The sequence below is a fragment of the Zophobas morio genome, unplaced genomic scaffold, assembly GCF_036711695.1.
Source record: "Zophobas morio isolate AGI-343-1 ecotype UQ-CSIRO unplaced genomic scaffold, CSIRO_AGI_Zmor_V1 ptg000044l, whole genome shotgun sequence".
NCBI classification, from domain to species: Eukaryota; Metazoa; Arthropoda; class Insecta; order Coleoptera; family Tenebrionidae; genus Zophobas; species Zophobas morio.
In genome coordinates, this window is record NW_026972149.1 from 3779939 (window position 1) to 3800939 (window position 21001).

Here is a 21001-nt window from a genome sequence, read left to right on the forward strand (position 1 = left end):
TACATCATTAGTATTATTAAGTACACAAATAGGCATCTAATTGTGTCAGCTTTTTATTTATTTACATACATTTCGTAAAACACAGCAAATACAGTAAAACCTGTCTATGCCGGAATCGCGCGGGTCCAAAATTTGTATCCGTCTTAAACAGGGTTCCGGCTTTTACAGGAAACCCGGCTATGACGGAAAGCACACCTCTATAAAACGGAAATGAATTTTTATTACATTGAATACATAGGTACATATAAAAGAATTATTTGAAATAGTTGTTTATTGTTATTTGCTTTTTCGGCCATTTAGATATATTTTCCATGCTTGTTCTCAACTGCAAAAGGTTGGCTACACACTCACCGCTTTGCCATTACTCTCTAATTTATTTCAGGATATGTCTTATAATTTGATACACTTGCGTTTTTTACAACCGAACTTTTGCAAATTTCTTTAACACTCAAATTTTGCTGCTCGTGTACATTAATTAAATCCATTTTGTTGTTATTGTTGGTCGTTTTATGGGCCATTGCGAACACACATATAACCACGAGAGACACCAATTAAATGAGAATTGAGAACAGTGATTTTCTGTTGACAAAAAATGCACCTGCAGGTCCACGAATTGAATTATATATTTTTCGTAGAAATCATCAACTTTGTTCACGCTTTCGTTTTACACAGAGTTGGGTGGATGTATTTTGACACGTTGGGACTTACAAATATTTTCCGTTTCCGCGTTATACAGTTTCCGGCTTATACGGACCAAAATACATTAAATTAGGTATTTGAAAAAACGGGACTGCGGAAAATTTCCGCGATGAGCAGTTTTCCGCCTTCTACAGAGTCCGGCATAGACAGGTTTCACTGTATAACATTATGTACACACTTTCACATCCAAGCATCACTTTTCCTGTGTTTGTTTTCGATCTTGTTGAAACAGTTCTTTTAATTTTGCTTTCTTTTGCAAAGATTGTTCATAATTGTGTTGCCTTCGTCGTAGCCTTTCCTCTTTCAGACATTTTGTGACCGCCGTATCGAAGCTATTGCAAATTCCAACGAATCTTGCAAATGAATGCTAAAAGTAACATTGGATTACGATTTCTAACCTGTTCCAACTAACCTCTTTGTGACACTCTTGTAATTGTTGAATCAAATTATTGCACGTGTCTGTGTGCAAGTGCGGGGATAAATCTGTATGCATTTTGGCGATTTGTTTTCGAATTTATGGTTATATAAATTTTTTAAAGCCTTATTAGACTTGTAATAACAAATGCCGAAAACAAAACGTTTGACGTCTGTCAAAACAGAAACGTGTGACTTTTGCGCATGCGTTTTGCTGTGTAGATGGCGCCACTGATTTAAAATAAATACCGCGAAATGAAACCACGTTCAAAACGTGTCTGATGAAGATTAATAAATTTTCAAGCCACCTGAAATAAAAAACGCATGTTCAGATTTCATTTATTTACAACCGGATTGTACACATTTGAGTATGTAGACATGATGTTGCTACAGTGGATTGAACAACAGGTTCCATACAATCCAACGTTACATATACTTAAAAATACGCGTTATGTTGAACCGCCTATTTAAAATTGAACTTAACATTTCCTAAGTAGGTTTAATAACTTTAGTTGCAGTCAGTGTTTCGCGATTGACACCAAGTTTATTTACATTGATTTATTATTATTAAACCAACTTATAACATCGTGCGTACATACTTATTTTATTATTCTATTCAATACTATACAATTGTTATTGAAGAACTACAATCATGTATAATAAAAAATGTTATTGAAGTAGTAAAGATATATAATTCACATTATATAAATGTTTTCCCGATCAACGTAAATGGTTAAATAAATATAAAAACAATTCGATAATTGTAACATGTATAATAGTACGCAGTGCTGGTGTATATTGCAATCTGTACTGTAATTATTAATAGCTGCAATGCTTACTATTATATTTACACTATGTGACCTGCAGAGCAACAGACATTGGCAGAAAAGAAAACGAAAATATCAGTGGTCCGCTGATTTTTTCATTTTCATTGCAGGAATTTACAAGGCTCATTATAAATACACTTAAGTAATAAAAGTAAAAAGCTACAATATAGTAACAACAAGTTTTAATTAAGAAAGCGGAATGTTACAAAGTTTTCTGAACTGCTATCTTATGAGCATATGCAAAATCCTGCATCACATATCTATCATCGTTCGTTACTAATTCCTATGTGGGTTATTTAGTCATTTCTTTTCTTACTTTAATTATTTATTACTATATTAAATAGGTACCTTTAAGTATATTTTGAGCATATAGTACGATAAAACAATATCATGCAGTACCAGTCGAAAACATATAAAACTAAAAAGAATTTATAAAGAATAACTTAAAAGGATGTAGATAAATTTGTACTATATACCCAAAGATAAAATGGACGAAAAACATTTAGTGTTTTTGTTTGTTTGATACATTTATATATACACATTCCACTGTAAATGCGATGAATGAACTAACAACTTTTCAGACATTTATTTCAAAAAACAATGAAACCCATTTTCATTACACATTTTTAACTGTTCACTCACACCATTGGCAGTTTTTGGCAATTAGACCGAATCTTATTTAAAAACTTTCAATACTTTTATAAAAAATAAATTTACTGAAAACATGTATTACTGAAGAAACAAAAATTACGTATTTCGAGATAATGAAACTTTCAAAAACGCATTCTCAATTTATTATAGTGTGCGTTTTATTTATGAGTATGTCTTGTAAATGTTTGTATTTGACAATTAAGCTGCACTACAAGCAGAGATTCAGTCTCTAGCGTGTCCTTCAGACTAACCCACTGCAGATCGTCAAGGTTAAGTCCATTATTTTAAAAACACTATTTTCAGGCGTAGAATTCCTTGTTGTTACCTCTGCTATATGAAGTTGTTGTTGGCGACTGTTTGGGTTCACCTAAGGCGTAGGATCCTTCGTCTTTTTTACGCATCCTATACACGATAAACATCACTACCAGTATGGCGCAGAGAAGCCCGACGACCGCTCCACCGATAACAGCTGAAACAAACAACAATTCGATCAAAACTACCACCGACCGACGTCAATCGCTCACCTGCCAGGATACCCGGCTGGGCGAAAAATGAAGTATGGCGATCTTCCGGCTTCCTATTCATGATCACTTCTGGTACTGTATGCTTCGTTGGGCTGGTCGCTGATTCCTGATCGATCGAATCTTCTCGTTCGCGGTCCGTGGGCACAGATTTCTTCGGAGGTGTGATCTCCGGCTCAGGATGTACATCTAAAATACGGACATTATTTACATACAAAAAGTCCCAATTCTGACTCCAAAATGAACCAGTAATAAATAAAACTTGCACTGCTTTTGCTATTGTTGTTAAATCAACAAAAAAAGTAGTGGTACATGACTTTATCAGTTGCCGTTTCGTGGAACGCAGTAACGATTAAATACCATTAAGAAACAAAAACTCGACTGCAACTTAAATGGTAGATAAAGTATGAGAATGTAACTAGTTTTGTAAGTGCAAGATAAATTTTGAAACGCTATTTATTTCACAACCGTGTTAATTGCAGGACGTTTGTTTTTGCTAAGGTAAATGATTCTTGAGTCGTTGCACTAAATGGGAGAAAATGTCATCCCATCAGTTCTTTTCATTCACAAAAGGTTTTATCTATGATTTTCTAACCAAAAGGAGTGGTGGGTTAGTTGATCCTTGTCCTATTCTATCCTCTCAAATTGAATTCTTTTTCCGTTGAAACTAAACTTTTCGTCTTTTATGGTTGTTGCTGGCACCCTCGCGTGTACAGCACAGGTGAAACGCGCCCAAGTCATAAAAGTGTGTTGACGAGTTTAAACACTATCCAGTAGTTGTGTCTCTTTTTAGAACTCTAGAAGCCGAGCCTCAAAACCGATACGTCTTTCCCTAAGTAGTGTCCCGTTAGTTGTTTCTGTTCAACTCATACAACAAATAAGGGTAGGGCTATGAATGAATGTCGTGTCTTGTGAGGGTCTTCGTTCCACTATGGTCGACTTTTACCTTAATAATGGACATTCTTGATACGCTTTAGATTATTTTAATAACTTATCCATTACTAATTTAGAAAGCTTCCGAAATTCTTATACACCATTGTGAGAATGTTCTAGTCGCATGTGCGACCCCGACATACACAGGTCACTTCTTTAAAAGGTTCGGAAGTTTTATAGCTTGACGTAAATCGTCGTAAGATAGAGTATGTTTGCCGGTACGGTTTTTTATCTTCTGTGTCAACGTTTTATCTTTAGCTATGTTGTTCCCTGTGTCGCTGTCGCAAAATTGTAAAGTTTTTATTGATTACGACAAATACGAAAATAATAACTTGAGAATTCCTGTTTGTAGTCTTCTCAATATTTTTGGCATTATCAACGAATTTTGGAAACTTGGCGTATTATATTTCACTGCTTGATAGAACAATGATAACACCAGAACCTTTCATTTATTACTAGATAAGCAAGTTTGTCATTGAAACTTGACATAATAGTAAAACATCGTACGATACGAATTATCAGTATTGAAATGAAATTGACGGCTTCCACTTTGTTGATAAATTATGAAAAAATTGAAAAAACGGGACGCGTCGTCATGGACGCCCGTTGCTAAGTAATTGTTTTCTAACCTCATTGTTTCAAATATGACAGGTGACGTAAGGCGTCGCAACGTGGTGTTATTACCAATCGCAAAAATTACTTACTAGGATTAAATCCACTTGGTTTTAGAGGTGTATCCTCATCATCTGGTCCAAAGCCAGACCCACTTGATTCCAGATCATGGGTCACCTCTCCAATTCCACTTCCCTCGATATCTGCATCATCAGTAAACGTAATGTCACTGTTGCGCGGTCCACTCGCCTAAAAACAACAAAACACCCATCAATTTTCCAATTCCAGGAAAGCCCATCCATCCATTCATTCCAATTGATCAAGAGAATCAAAGTTAAATAAATCAACAACAATAGCATGCTTCCCACCCTTTGAATAAGCCAGTATCCAGTTGAATTATGTATAAACCATCGGTGTTACATGTTCTTTTATTAAAATATGGGTCGATTAAAATGGGTGGGTATGACTGCAACCACTTGTGCATTGAAGCAAACGAAATGTAAACATAAAATGACTAACTGCAAACACATCGTGAGCAATAAATATCATAAGATATTTAATAATGTACTCACTTGGTGTAATTTTTTGAAATTGTAGAGTTTTAACTCCAGAAAATGTATATATGTGAGTGTATTCCCTATTACAACCCTAGCAATACTGCAGGATGAGGTGCGAATGGCGGCCAGAAGGCAGGACTGATCAATAATTGTCTGCGCTGCTTTTGCAGCATCCGTTCTCGCTAGCCTCGACAGGTCCGTACTATTTTGAATTTTTACACAATATTTATCAAGACTTCGGTACGTTAGTACCCGATTTGAAAAATTTGAATGAGTCATGGCTAAATTTATCGAAATCGATACTTTGAACTTTTATATTCGGATATTTATTCATAAAGTCAAAGATATTAAAAATTAGTGTCCCATAAAAAATACATATAGTGAGCGAATTAACACAGATTTAAATTAAACAGCAGCGGCGAACACAAATATTCTCGAGGACAAAGACTTTTATTATGTTTTGTAACGAGTAAATGTACTCAGTGATAGGTCAACGACAAACTTTGCAATTAAATGGATCCCAAAACCCAACGCAATAATGCATTTTAAAATTAAAAAGAGAAACCTTGAAAGAGAGCGAGACAGAAAATAGTAGCGTAAATAAAAGTGATACTTTTACACCTTCAACTACTGGAAAAGATAACAAGATAACTATTTTTAAATATTTAGAACAATTATTGTATAATCAGGAAACAACATTTAATCATGCTAAAAAAATCCCCATGAACGCGCACTTCTTAGAAAGCGACACCTTATACCTCGCGAGTTTGATATCGAATAATGCGTATCATTCCCTTATCAAAGCCATACACATTTTCATCGAATAACGGGGCTAAAAGTTTCCACTGAACGATAACAAATGACCGACATTTTGAGCACATTTTTGCATTTTGTCGCTCCACTATGCGATTTACACGAGTTTGACATTCAGAATCCATAAACCTAAAAACTAAATTCGAATTCAGGTCAGCTCCACGTCAAATCGAGAAAATTATCAGTTGCGAAAAAAATTGTTGTTGTAGTTGTAAAAATCTTCCCGGAGTGGAATTTTTAAAGTTCGTTCGATCTTAAAAAGGAAACCGTTTACTTTCAGAGGAAGCATGGGAATGTTTATGCTTTAATATTCCAAAGGTTCGCCGCCGATTCGACTGACTCAAAGTGATGTTCTTTGAAAAGTTCGCTATAAATAAAAATTATGCAAGGAACGGATGTTAGAATAATGACTTAACAACTACTGGATTATTTTATTGTTATCGGCACCATGTGATACACAAATCTACTGTGGTTGACCATATGACGATTAACCGCAAAATAGTAGTCTGTGGATGACGGGAAGTCTGCGCTAATCGTGCACGTCATACTGACTCATGTTGAGAGGATTTTCCTCACTAGGGATGGGCAGTGTTAACATTCAGACTATAAACTGATACCCATACAATAAACAAATGGCAAATTTAGCCTTGTTGAAGTACATTTATGGGTAGAGCTTGCTGGGTAGGTGGAAAGCTTTCGTTCCGTGGACTCCCGAGTCTCGGATTCGCCCCAAGCCACACACACGAAAAATTACAAATTAACAGTTACTCCTACTTTTATATATTTACACGTAAACAGCTCAATTTGTAGTTATAAACATATTCTGTTTATTTGCGTGTCTTTAAAGATGACCGGTAATCGACAAATTTAACTATAATAGTTTTCTTTATAACTGAAAATAAAGACCCTAATTTTTATCCCGTTGAAAGTTAACGAAATTATAACACATAAACGCCACGTATTTACTACTTGTTAAACTCAACCCGCCAAAGCTACGACTGTGTAATTGCGCCTTTAGTGAACATAGCTCCGTAAAAACTTCGGTAGGTTTTACTTTACGACATCTATTTCACTTTTATTTGCAGCTACTATTCATCAATACGACTGTCATTAGGCACAGCAGGCGAATTAATACCGATCGATTTACAATAAAAATATATAGCATGTCATTTATTATTATTATTATTATTATTATTACGCAGCTCCGAAAAAATTAAACACTCGAAAAATCTCAAGAGATTGTAATAAAAAATTACGTGTCAAATTGGAAATGAACTCAGGTGTGCTTAATCGTCTCAGATTAAAGAAAGGAGACAATTCTGGTTCCGTTTCCATGCTCTGACAGTTGTAGCTTAGGATTTTTTCTTAAATTTGTAGGAGTGCGCTATGCAGCAGGAAGTTTTAATATCCTGGAGTTCACGAATAAACTGAAGAGCGCTTAAAACGACTCAGATTCCAAAAAGGAGACAATTTGGGCTAATATTCCCTCCTAATAGTTACGATTTTCTGAAAATTCCGAAAAGGAGACGATTTCGTTTAGTTTCGATGTTCTATAGGTTGTAGCGTCGCCGTATGCGTCCAGAATCATATGAATTTTTATTGAAATGTATCTCTGGAACTAATATTTTCAAAAATAACCAAATGACTAACCAAGCACTAAATAGAAAATTTAGTACGTGACATTGTGGAATTAAAACCGATTATCTTTATTTGTAATCGCAATATTAGCGTTAATGGAGATGTCCGTTAGTAATAACGAAGGCATCTCATTTTGCATGTCTAATGTCTATCTAATTCTTCGTCATTTGATTCATCCTGTAATTTAATTACGCATATCCCGAGTGAAAACAACGCAAATGCGACGCCACAGCGTTCCAGTTTTGGCGTTTTCGTAGCGTTCGCGCTCGTTATCGAAATTTAACTTGTGTACCCGAAAAATTCAAGTGATCCGATGGAATTTAAATGTATCGCACTCAGCATACACCAAAGCCGGAATGTTAGAGGGGATAAGACTAGACCTTGTAGGAATCCAGCGCCGTCGCATGTACTTTTCGAAAGTGTGTGAAAGCAAACAAATTATTTGGGGTCCGGGCTAAAAAGACAATTAAACGTTAGGTGTGCGGGTCGTAATTCGACGCCGTAATCTGGGTCTTCGCGGGAACCGTCATTGTTTGGGGTAATCTAGTGGCAATGCCAATAATTAGTCTTTGCTTTGCCAGCGCGGATTCCAAATGGAATATCAAGAGAATTCATTGTGTGTATGATATGATAATGTATGAAATAACGCCGACCCGCTTGGCCCTAACGTTTAATTAAAACGCTCATCACAACAGCGAAAACAAAACTTGTTGAAATCGACCCAATGCTAACGAGAAGATTTAAATTTATAGCGAGGCATTTATGGAAATGTTAAAAATTTACAATATGACGGACGAATTGAGGTTTCGTATTTTTCTTTCATGAGTTCATGCGCCAAAATTTCCAACAAAAACAAACCGTAGAAAATTTCGACGGTTAAATGAAATTTGACAGACCGAGAAATAAAGAAAAAAGTTCTGGTCATACAATCACACACAGAGATGGCCCTGATTTCACCTAACAAACGACGGCTTGCTTGACTTGAGATAAAAACAAAGTTTAATTATAATTGTACCGTATACAAACACTTTTAAAACATTTAAACTTATTTATGCAAGTGTTGTTAACTTACTTAACTTACATGAGCGATTAATTAATCATGTGATCAACTTCAACAAATCAGATTCTAAAAATAAAGGCTGAACGCGGCCATAAATATTTAATAACGCATTATTTTTTAATTTCCTTCCTTTAAAACGGACACTAATGCCCATTTGCACCAACGTTTAAGTCAGATACTTAAAATTTAAGCGGTTCTTAAAACTAAGAATGTGTTGCACCAACGGTTAACTCTCTCTTAAAGCCTTCTAAGAAATCCTTAATTTAAGTGCCCGTTTACCTGTGGCTTAAATTTGTAAGCAGTGCTTAACGAGACACAACGATACAACGCATGTGCGGTAGCCATAGTAACGGAACAATACTTCGTTTCTATTGGATGATGGTTTTGGAAATCGAAAATTTGCAATTTTGCAATCATTTCAGCCATTTCAACCTTTCAACAGTAGCAGCGTTCGTGAGTGTTTTGTAATCAGCGGTGAAAAGTGTGGAATAAAGTTCTAACAAGACAAAAAATAATATAAAGAAGGTATGTACCACAATTACAACGTTTTGTTGTAAAGAATTATGTACATATGTTTTATTTTCAGATGAATAGTACAAAGCGCCAGAGGGGAGCAAATTTTACGGCAGATGAAAAGACCTTTGTCTTAACATTAATCAGTGAACAGCGTCATATTATAGAAAATAAAAAAACGGACGCTGTTACAAATAAGGAGAAGCAGCGGTGCTGGGAAGAACTAACGAATAAATTTAATTCATGTAGTCCTAGCGGTGCCATGAGGAGTGTAACCTCATTACAAAAATTTTACACAAATAAAAAAAAAGAAGTGCGAAAAGAAGTGGCCGATAAAAAAGTGTTTATGCGAAAAACAGGAGGTGGTCCTTCATCTTCAAAATGTGAGGATCCATACCTGCAGCTAACGTTAGCCACCATGGATGAGAATTCAGTGTATGGACTGGAAACTCAATACGGCGGGGATAGTGAATTATTTGTAAGTTGAACAGCATCATAAAAATTGGTCTTATTTTTTTTTTTTATAGCAAACTATAGGTGAAGAAGATAACGAAGACCATGAAAACGATAATGTGGTGCCCATTGCCACCTCTTCTCCACACATACCTGAAGCAATGGATGAGGTTCACAAAACAAAAAAACGAGTGTTTTCTGATACATATGACCAAGGGGAAGAAAATGCAAATGTAAGCTTTTTCTGTGTTGGTTATCATCTGTTATATATATTAATTAATTGCAGTTTAAAGCTGACTGGGGTGATTATAAAGTTGAACACCTGAAAAAAAAGAAATCAAAGGAGTTACAAACAGTCATTAATAGGAGGAGGCCAACAATAACAGCACTACATTCCAGCCATTTGTCGAAAACTTACGACGAACTAGCTACAAAGAAAATGGAGTTAGTTGAGGCACAACTCGAAGGACAAAAACATGACGAAGAAAGAAAGCAAGTTGAATTTTTGCTTCGAAAGCAAATTTTAGAACTAGATATTGAAATAAAAAAGGAGCAGCTGAGAAAACTGAAACAGGATAATACGGAAAAACAATAAAATATAAAATAAAATATTAATAAAACATTTATTTGTTAAATTTATAAATTTCCAAAAAAATTTGTTATAAAATTTCTTCTAATTTCACTGCCCCTCCTTTGGTTGTCAATAACATTGACCTCTGGTATTTGACCATCTTCAATAAGTCGCTGCAGTTCATGCTGGTTAATGTCAGCTGGGAGAGGAGGTTCATCTTCACCCATTTGTCGAGCTATATTATGCAGGACTGCACACGCAATTATAATACTCAAAACAGTTTCTTTTTTTAATCGACATCCATATGCTAGCACAGGAAATCTTCGTTTGCAGACACCAAAAGTTCTTTCGATGACATTTCTTGTACGAATATGAGCTTCATTATACAACTGCTCTTCTTGAGTGTGTGGATTTAATAATGGTGTAAAAAAATAGTGTCTTACACCATAGCCACCATCACCTGAAAACAAATGCAATGTATTTTTACACATATTAAAAACTGAAACTTACCCAATATTATACAATTTGGATAATCTCCATTCTCAAAATTTGCTCGTAAAATCGAGTTATTGAAAATGGTCATATCATGAGTAGAACCAGGCCACCGAGCAACTACGTTTGTAAACTCCATATTCGCATTACACATGGCTTGAACGTTAATTGAAAAATAATCTTTCCGATTGCGAAAAACTTCAGCATTTTCTCCACCTTAAAAACGTTCCAATGAAAAGAATGTGTTTTTGGTTTTTTAAATCTTTACCTGGTGATTCAATTTTGATATGAGTGCAATCAATGGCCCCAATCACTCTTGGGAATCTCGCGATGTCAAAAAAACCATTTTGAATAAGCCTTTGCTCCATGAGAGTTTGGGGCATCTTAATAAAATGGTGGTAAAGCCTTGCTATAGCGTCCGATACACGTCTAATTATTCTCGACACAGTTGAGATGTGCATTCCCATATAGTCCGCTACTGTACTCAAATGGCCCCCGCTTGCAAAGAATCGTAATGTAGTAAGCAGCTGATTTATAGGTGACACCGCCTGATTTCTGTAATGATCAAATCATAATATATTTACACATTAAATTTTTTAACCACTTTTACCTGTCTGTAGGAAATTCCAAACGTTCTTCAATTAACGTTAATAAATGTAAAACTGTTGGTTTTGTTAGTCGAAATCTTTGGAAAAATTGAAGCTCTGGTAAACCATAGAAATGATCAGCTCTAGTGTACATCTGCCGTGGAATTCCCATCTCAACAATTTCAATGACTTCTAAGTCATCCTCGTACGCGTCGAACACATCCATTTTTTAAACACACATTCAACACCACATAAAATTAATTCAACAATATCACAACTACATACGCGCGGTGTCATTGACTGTCGTACACACAACAAACTAACCTAAAATTTTTGATGTTCCAATAACAACAAACGTCAGTGTTGCCAATAGAAATGAAACTTTTACACAATTCCCCAACTAAGTATTACTTGGTTAAGTAGAGTCTAAGCAGTGACGGTGCAACAACTGTACAATTTAAGAAGTAGTTACTTTTAAGAATTGCTTAGCTAAGCAATGCTTACTGCTAACGTTGGTGCAAATGGGCATAAATAATTCAAACGATTCGTATTATACCGTTCTTTGCAATATCGCTTTCGTTTAAAATTATTTGGACGGGCAGAGCATAACTGCGCAATGACCATTCGTGAAAGCTCATTGACTTATATTTATAGTTAAAAATTCTTTTGTCTAACATTACAGTTTTCTTAGAATGTGCAAACATATTTTATTCCAGTTAATTTTTTTTTGAAACGCTCTTCATGTATACTTCCTGGAAAAATAACCAGACAACTTGATCTCAACAAGTTAAAAAAATGATTTATTCAATTTTCGAGGAACTCTCAACTGAACGAATGTCGTAGCGATATATCTCGATAAAAAAAATTAATTTTCCTTACTTAATCAACACTTATCGACTTATCTGGTATTGTTTCCCAATTATCAGTTAAGAAACGATATCTAGTTAGAACTACAAACATCCGTCTACAAAGGTTTCTCGGTACTTCAACTTTTATATTGTTTATGTTTAAAATTTCATCACTAAGAAAAAGCGACACAACGATTTTCATAAACAAGACTCAACCGCGTAAATTGTTTATATTAGTAGTACACTAAGTTTGTCTGAGGTGCGGCACACTTTTGCGCAGCCCACTTTTGGCGGCATTTTTTCAATATTTAATGACCCGTTAAAGTGGAGTATTGAAACGATCGTGAAAACACCGAAACGTGTATCGTTATAAAACGTAAAAATCAACCTCGCGGTCACAGAAACAAGAAAATTGATTTTTATTACTCCGAAACCACTAAACCTTCATTAAGTTTCTTGTTTTTCGTCTGTACAATATTATGTAGTGTCTTGGCACGAACACGAAATTTATTGCTTCAAAAATACACATTTATAAATAAAGTGAAATAATTATACAAATAGTTTTTAAGTAATGAAACTGCATTGGACGTATTCGCACTTTTTTAAAACAATCCACACCCAATCGATCCCGCTCTAAAAATCCGCAACCTTTAACGCTAGAAATTGCTTTTTAAACGACAAAGAATAGGTCACACATTTACCCAATGCTACTTTCTATAAAAACCCACTCAGCTTTTCGAATTTTCCATCTTCGGCTCGACTAAAACAGCTCGCATTTTTTTAAAGCGGTGTTCATTCTGCGGTAAATTTTCCTTCTGCGTGGTTGAATAGACGAATTTCAGTAAAAGGGTGTGAAGAAATGTATCTGATTTTGACGGTGTGAACATATAAAAGAACTCTGCTCGAGGCGACAATTAAACTGTCATATATGGCGTAAAGGGACAACGCAAGCGGAAAAAGCATTTTTACTCGAGCGGAATAAAATATACCTGATCCGGATGATAAATAACTGTTTTATTAATGGAAGCGAACGTGATGAATATTTGGAAAAATGTGCGCGCTAGACATGACATCGCAACTACCGCAAAAATCTTTATAAAAGCTCCGAGAACGCTTTAGGAATGTGTTTATTAGACTAAAAGCTTTGAAAATAACTTGCGTAAACATCAACAGCTTTACATGGATAATAATCAATTCCGTTTTCTTGAACCAGTTTTATCATCAAAACCCAAAAACGAATTTGAAAAAACTAGTTTCTTTTGATGGATGTGCACCGTTTGCCAAAATTTCACAAGCCGGTAAGCGATCCAATTATTTCTGCACTTACTTTCAAAATTTCCAAGTGGTTAACCAACGAATCCAATAACTCATCTGTCAGACACCAAAATTCCGTTAATAAAATTAATAAAATCTTTTTCAACTCGACGGACAATTTTTCCAACTCCATGCGTTCACGTTTAATTTGATAAGGATTTGCAAAAAGAACAAAGTCACATTGTTGCTATTTTCGACACAAACAAATCTTTGTAATCGTAATTATCTCCACAGTTAGAGAACTTGGAACAAACTTTTTAATGCCGGCTTTTCCACTCCAAACAAAATGCTTCCATAAATTTTACAATAAAAATTATAAAACAATTTAAACGCATTTTAACACAGCTTCATGGTTTTATTGCAAAAATATCACAATGATTAAAACCGTCCGCTTTGTACTATTAATAATTATATAAGCTTCTTATCTTAAATTCCAGTTAATACGATGGCTGGGACGTTTATGACTCGTGCTTGATTCCACGTATACTAGTCCAAAAGTTATAAGGTTATATGACCATCATAAAAGTAGTTGACCGCAAATAAATACCCCCTTTGTGTGGTTCGCACTAAGCTTTCCGGTTGGCAATAAATCGTCTTCTAAACATTTCTTGCTCACGTTTAACAGGGCCGACTTTCAAAGCGAGTAGTTATTTCGGAACCCTCAGCGACTGCAGGTAGTAAAGAAATAATGGAGTGGTGGATTTACATATTTAGTGAAAGCCGCCCCTGAACGAAATCTCAACAGCCGGTTGAGCTGCAGTGGACACGTTATTTACGACCCTAAAACCTTTTCTATTGTAAACAACTTAACTTCGACACAATGGGATAATTTTATGATGGCCATATAACCTTATAGCTTTTGGAATACTGTACTTAGTTTGGAAAAAAGAAACAACGTAGAATCATTTTGGCAGTTGCCAACCGCTGAACAGGAGCGTATCCATCGAGTTTGGTTGTTTGTACGTACTTCAACATTGCGACAGTCTTATTAATGTTTCTTGTGATTTCAACACACTGATTTACGATTTTTATTATTATTTTTTGGTTATGAATGAAACTTGTACAATAACAGTAATACACGAAATGCTATCTTTAACGATTTTCTGTTGCTATTAAGTGAAAAAACGTATCAACTTATAATATTGTTGCTAGACATATTTACAAATTTTTTTAACAAAATCTACAGAGAAAGTTTTACTAACAAGACGTGCAACTTAGAGAACCTCAACTCGGGTCCAGGTAGGGCGTTCACTAATCCGACACCTTATTTTAGTTTAAAACGGGACAGCTAAAATTTATGGAAACTTTACAATGTTATCAGTTTGGACCGGGGTTAAGGTGAGGGATTAAGGTACTCCAGGTACCAGTGTAACGAGATATGACCTTGGATTGGATTTTACCTGTCTTCAACTCGACATGCAAATTTCGTATCTTAACGGTGAGAAACCGTGAAAAAGTGAGTTTGTGAAAGCCCCGTTTACCATTGAATCAGTTCTGTTTACATGTTTTGATATCGACTTCGCAAATGCGTTGCAAAACTACTCCTTGAAGTTAATAGAGGTTATTGCTATTATGTACATAAGTGAGACGTTTATGATATCATAAAATATTATCTTTAGACGAACACTTAGGTAACAATTAAATCATATCAATAAAAATAAAACGCATGATCTGTTACTTAAAGAAATCTCTTATACCTTATAGGTCCGATTCTGTATCACTGATTTTAATATCTGTCAAGGTTACAATATTTATAACTCTCGAGTGTGCTCATTTCAATTTACGGTATCGTCAGGAGGTGTCTTCATGCACATATTAAACAACAACGAGAACCATTTTTGCCACTGCCGCAGCGCTAAAATTTGATGATGACGTCTCCTTCGGATATCGACAGGAAATGGCATCGCGACGTTTCGACCCAGTTCAATATGACAGGTGTATTAAAAAGCGATACGACACATCTTTCACTTATCAAAATACAGTGTGAACTTGGCCTATTTACAAATCATACAACAGATATTTTGCGTATGTGCCGTTCGAATGTACGGTGTTAAGGTAGCTTCCGCGGCTTAAGATTAGGATGCTGATACTTAAACATCCTGTTGCGGAAGCCGTTGATATATTTAGATAAACGGAAAGCGATGTGGCCAGCGAAGATTTTTTAAGATAACAAGATAATTACAAAGTTTTCTGAACTTAGGGATGATTAATTAAAACGTAAACAATATCACGGATCACGTGTTTACGGTAAATCAAAATTGCGACACAGAATTGCGACACTGGAATTTAGATTTTATATATACAAAAGGAAAAAGATAAACAAATAGAACATACGGGACAATCATTCTCGACGAAAAACGTATTCGTTATGACACTTGTGAAAAATATACTTCACTATATGTGAGCCCCGCATTCGTATATCTTGTGCAAATGTTTATTTTCGAGCATTATGTAAACGGCAGTTATTTGATCTAATCCAAGAAAAGACATTACACACCTTTATGCATTACGTTCGCGTGGTTGCGTTACGTTGGCGTTCACAATAAATGACAAATTAGTTTGGAACAAAAGTCATTAACAAGCTAATCCTCAAAACATGAAATATACATTATACGGTCCGTGACATTTCAGATTTGATAACAAAAGGTGAGTTATCGGCAGAATCCATCAATTTATTACTCTTCGTTTCAAACAGTAACTAGCTGCGATTTATTCCATCCGCCATTTTAATTTAATAACATAGCGCCATTAAGTATAGTTAAACTCTCATCTACATTTATCTATATTTCATTAAAACGTTGTAACAAATTCAGTTCTGGAAATTTGAAACAAAACATTATCGAGTTATTTTCAACATTTGTCACGAATTCAAAAGTTAAAACGTGCTGGAAATAAAGTTATGACGACCTTTGCTCAAAGTGATGATAAAAGCCCTGAAATATTTAAATTTAGTATGAAACCGTTCCAGGTGGTATTTCTCCCTCTGGAAATTTACACAACTCGACTCCAAATATTCAATATGTCTTTGTGTAAATACGTTATCTACATTTCGGTAAAAACAACGCCCGCACTTCGCCCCAAATTAATTAACTTTCAGTCTTCACGATACACATAATTAATTCGACCGGGTGGGTGGGCGGCACTAAAAACGCAATCGCGTCAAACCCGAACTTAAATATACCCAACACTCGCTGCGTACATCATTTTTTCCACAGCCGCACTTGTTCAATTAAAAGTTTGAGCGCGTGTTTCCGATTTAGACCGGTGTTTGGTCTTTGTGTTACATCAAAAAGCACCCGAATTACCCAAAATGATCAAACGAAGCTAAATGTACATTAAAGGGATGTCAAATGTGAATATCAAAGTTGGTGAGTAAACAGTTCGCTTTGGGTTAAATGCAAACAAATTTTTTCTTCCTGAAAATTGGGATGTTGAGAAATAAATCCAGCTCTTTATATGATTCAAAACTGTTCTGATTTCGACGTGAAGAAATACGGTACAAACCCAAAAAGAGTTTGAATCGCTACATGCCGCACACAAAGAACGGGGTTTATGGCTTTGTACAATCCGAGTTTAGAGGGAATACAGACTTTTGACCTTAAAAACTGGATGATCTGAGTCCAGATATCAACCACGTGATAGTTTTTTCCCATAATATTACGAGATTTTATCTTCCTCTTATAGATACTTAGGAAAGTAGATCAACTTAATAGCGATAACAGTTAATAAAGATAATGTTAATTATTATGTTATCGTCCGTATCATGTTGTCAATATGGTAAGAACTGTTTTACAATTACGTAAAAGCCGAACTGCTACTATGTTTTATGAAAATAAAAGTACACAAAAGCAAAGGTTATGAAGATTCTGGGTGTGCCGGGTATTCGATTTACGACGCAGTATCTCTTCGAGTGGACAACTTCATAAAAAATTTCGTTCCTTTTAAAATGCAAAAATGCGGTCGGAAATTACACAAAACGATAAAAACCAATAATGTTTTATTACTGTGGAGACTCTTTCCCTACCACTTAATCAATCACGGATCTAATTCGTGTACCCTTAAATAACTGTAAAATTGAAAAACCTAAAAACACTCGTAACGGGGCTCCGTTTATTGGAAGAAATCTTAACGGGTCGAGTATTTATTTCAAAGCAAATTTCGTGCTTAAATCGATACGAGCATATTTTAACAAAATCAAACGTGTCGATAATCCTGACACAATTTATGTTGAAAAAAGCGACACACTCAAGACAGATAACAAAACTTGGCGAATCCGTTATTAAAAAAAACAACAATTTCTTCATAACCTGCGATTAGAAAATATATTAAATTCTTATTATTTTTAATGAAATTTTCTGGAACCCCCGCATTGCAAGCCGATCTTCTTGTAAAGCCGCAATATTTCCCCGTCCGTAACTTTCGCTCCAAAGTAACATGTCATATTCTTTGAAATCGATACACAGATTAAAATTCTTCGGAAGGTAAGAAACAATATGTCGTGATATTTTTAGAGAAATTTCGAAGATCTAATTTGTTTGCAAAGCTCGTCGCTTACAAGATATCTTAAGACGATTCTGGGGCCATTAATCAGAAACCCCAGTTTTAATTAAACACAGTTGTAATTTACAGGCAAGGATAACCCTTTCAAACCACATATTATTCAACCCCGTTAAGACTGCAGGAAGCTGGCACGTCAAAATCGATAATAAAATATAACCAAATGCGAAGACAATTTATGGGGAATAAACCTGTCCTACATATTATCTAATAAACTTCTACTCAAGCATCAAACAGATGGAATATACGGGGAACATCTGACAACTGTATTTTTCTACCAGAGCAGGTAGAGCATTGATAGTTTTAATTATAAAATGTGAGCGATTTTCTAAAAATAACCGACCTAGTTTAACCTAAATCACAAATTGAATGTGATTAACGAAAAACAAACTGCAACATTTAGAGCACAAACACCCCCAAAAATCGATGACGTCAAGTTATTAAAAACATTTCACCTGCAATCAGCTGTTGTTTTATCTAGCAAGTATAAAAATAAATCTGCGTCAACGAATTTTACAAATTCGAAATTCTAGTGAGATAGTAGTATTGATTTAGAGATTTCTTCATCTACTTATCGCTTTGTCATAGGGTTTACCGAAAATCAATTCGAATAAAGTCGCGGATACTTTGGAATTTACTATGAATGTTTTGAAAAAATAACGAAAACGCATACCCAAAATACGATATTGGGGTAATTAGAAATCCTCACGTTCCAAGTGGTCGGTTACAACTTCCTTCTTAAGTAATTAACAGATTAGGGAATTAGGGCCATAAATAAAATTCCGGGAAGACCCTACTAGGATTCAACTCACTAAATTTACCAAATAGTCAGAAATTATCACCACGAAGACAAAGTCGCGTGATGTTTTGCGACTAACAGCTGCTGGTAGTTTTTGAGTGTCGATGTCTCGAGAATTCGGCGGTAATTTCTACCTCCGTTTCTACCTTCTACAATATTGTGCTGTGGTGGATCCACTACGCTCGATAAAGGAACAATTTCAGGAATGCTAACCCAAGTTCTCTGAGCCCGATAATTCGATTATTTATTAATTATGTTCCTATAGCTCGAAGTAATTAACGTTAATTTAAAAATATTAGAAAATCGATTTTGTGAGGTGGACAAAATGGCGTCGTTGGTTAGTTTTTGGTAAAAGCGCGATTAAGTAACCGTTTCGAATGTTTTTAAGTTGCGTCGTTGCTGAAATGTTTTGACTCGCCGAAATTAATGTGTCCATTAGATGCATCCTGTGACGAACCTTTGTGATATGAAGTGTTGCAACATGGTTGCAAAAGTAACGATAAAATGCAAAGTAGCGTTGTTATTAGAGGATTTATGTAGGTTGTATACGACGCACGTTTGCATTAATTGGTTGGGTTTTTCACTGACATTTTTTAATACAATAGGGACTATTATTAGTTTTGTTGTATTCCGACATGTATAGAATTTACGATCGGTATCAAGATCGCTCGGGATTACTTAAATACAAGTTGTAATGTGGTCGGGTCTCTGGCGATTTGTATATTTTTTAAGTTTGGGGTCGGAAAAGCGTGGGATTTTTGAAGTGGCGTTATGCAAATTGGGAATTCGGTCTGTAAAAAAGCTTTCGATTGCCTTACTTGTCTCGTTTTCAACGGCAATGAAAATTTAAATCAATAAAGCAGGACGAGTTTATAAATTGCAAATAGGTCTTATTACGTCTTTTATGTAAATTTTCAACAAGAACATTTTGAATAAATTTGGAGCGACGATGACACGATTAGAGTTTACGACTGATACTAGTTATCGTCTACTTTGATTAAAAGAGATGGAAAAGTCGCTAGTTTGACAAGAAAATTTCATTAACTTCACATCGGAGGTATGGCGCGTCTGGGTAAATACGTACTTCGAGAAAAGTTTGTGTGTAATTTCCGTTGATTATATTCATCGATAAACTTACTTTGAAAGTGTGTTCCAAGAAATTTTCCGATGACAGGATGGAAAGCTGAGTCCTAACTTTATAATTAAACTAAAACACTTCGACAACAGATCTCTGATTAGTTAGAAATTTAATAAAATCACCAAAGTCACGGAACATAAACTAACTTAATTCCGCTAATAATCCAAACTTAAACAAACGCCGAAATTAAATAGCTCTTTTACATTACGGATAAACAAGCTGCCATCAAATTCCTATTCCGAGCACATCGCAATTTCGATCCTGAAAACTTCAAAACAAGCTACGGAAAATTTCAGAGATAAATATTCTCGAATTTCCTGCGCTGGGTTTAATATATATCAAAGGACGATTTTTGACTGGATAGCAAACAGAAAAAACTTTTATCCATTCGGGCTTTACTAACTCATAAAATAATGGATTTCTCTGTGTCTTCGAGCGATTGCGGCGAAGAACATTCCCGCACGAAGCCACAAAGTCGTTGTTACGTCGCAAAACTTGAAGAAATTAACTGAGCAGACATGTTTGTCTTGAACTTTGAAACGATGAAACAAATGTGTCTATTTCGAATATTAACAATTATTTATGTATTTGTGTACCGCCGCTTCTATTTATTCTACCAAGTTGTTCAGATCTGTGCAGTTTGATCTTTCAAGCGACTTCGGTAACAATCACAAAATAAACATCCTTTATCACAAACGAATATCAGATCGGCTTGTGTACTATTGAGACGAAGTCCAAAGTGAACTTTTTGTTTATATGTATAGTAGTCCGAAAATTCGAAATTCTAGATTAAAACCCCAGTCGGTTTCAATGAATTAATTTCTGTTTACGGAAAGCTGTGCGTCATAATTTCTATATTTGAGTAATTTACGATTGTAGTTAATTTAGTGGAATAATTCGCTCAACACAACACGATTTCAGAATTAAATTATATCAACGTCTACCTCTTTAACGTTAATTGCATTAGTAATTGGCACATTTAGTCTCATTCACATAAAGCATTA

At 35.1% G+C, this 21001-nt stretch overlaps 4 protein-coding genes across 6 annotated transcripts in view; 1 reads left to right on the forward strand and 3 right to left on the reverse strand.

Moving 5' to 3' along the window:
* Positions 1–37: 37 nt before the first annotated feature.
* LOC135141313 (COX assembly mitochondrial protein 2 homolog) lies at positions 38–1305 on the reverse strand. The gene is made up of 2 exons (XM_064072299.1): positions 1112–1305; positions 38–1066 (listed from the first exon to the last, which is right to left on the reverse strand). The coding sequence occupies exons 1-2, from the start codon at positions 1190–1192 to the stop codon at positions 893–895; spliced, it is 255 nt and encodes an 84-aa protein (XP_063928369.1). The 5' UTR covers positions 1193–1305; the 3' UTR covers positions 38–892.
* A 135-nt stretch (positions 1306–1440) lies between these two features.
* LOC135141312 (syndecan-like) overlaps positions 1441–21001 on the reverse strand; it is a 36682-nt gene continuing 17121 nt past the window's right edge. Inside the window, exons 1-4 of one of the 2 annotated variants that reach the window (XM_064072296.1) lie at positions 5230–5508; positions 4750–4906; positions 3116–3301; positions 1441–3060 (exon numbers count right to left, since the gene is read on the reverse strand). In XM_064072296.1, coding sequence (XP_063928366.1) covers positions 2891–3060; positions 3116–3301; positions 4750–4906; positions 5230–5493 — 777 coding nt within the window. In that variant the 5' untranslated portion in view covers positions 5494–5508 and the 3' untranslated portion in view covers positions 1441–2890. Of the gene's footprint in view, positions 3061–3115; positions 3302–4749; positions 4907–5229; positions 5509–21001 lie in introns of those variants that run through there. The other variant, XM_064072298.1, reaches the window with a different exon arrangement.
* Positions 8891–11598, forward strand: LOC135141311 (uncharacterized). Of its 2 annotated transcripts, XM_064072295.1 has the most exons (4): positions 8891–9250; positions 9312–9716; positions 9766–9924; positions 9978–11598. In XM_064072295.1, the coding sequence occupies exons 2-4, from the start codon at positions 9312–9314 to the stop codon at positions 10284–10286; spliced, it is 873 nt and encodes a 290-aa protein (XP_063928365.1). In that variant the 5' UTR covers positions 8891–9250; the 3' UTR covers positions 10287–11598. The 2 variants fall into 2 exon arrangements, with proteins under 2 accessions (XP_063928365.1, XP_063928364.1); XM_064072294.1 differs by having other exon boundaries at positions 8891–9716.
* On the reverse strand, positions 10296–12028 carry LOC135141309 (putative nuclease HARBI1). The gene is made up of 4 exons (XM_064072293.1): positions 11365–12028; positions 11023–11309; positions 10773–10970; positions 10296–10722 (listed from the first exon to the last, which is right to left on the reverse strand). The coding sequence occupies exons 1-4, from the start codon at positions 11565–11567 to the stop codon at positions 10328–10330; spliced, it is 1083 nt and encodes a 360-aa protein (XP_063928363.1). The 5' UTR covers positions 11568–12028; the 3' UTR covers positions 10296–10327.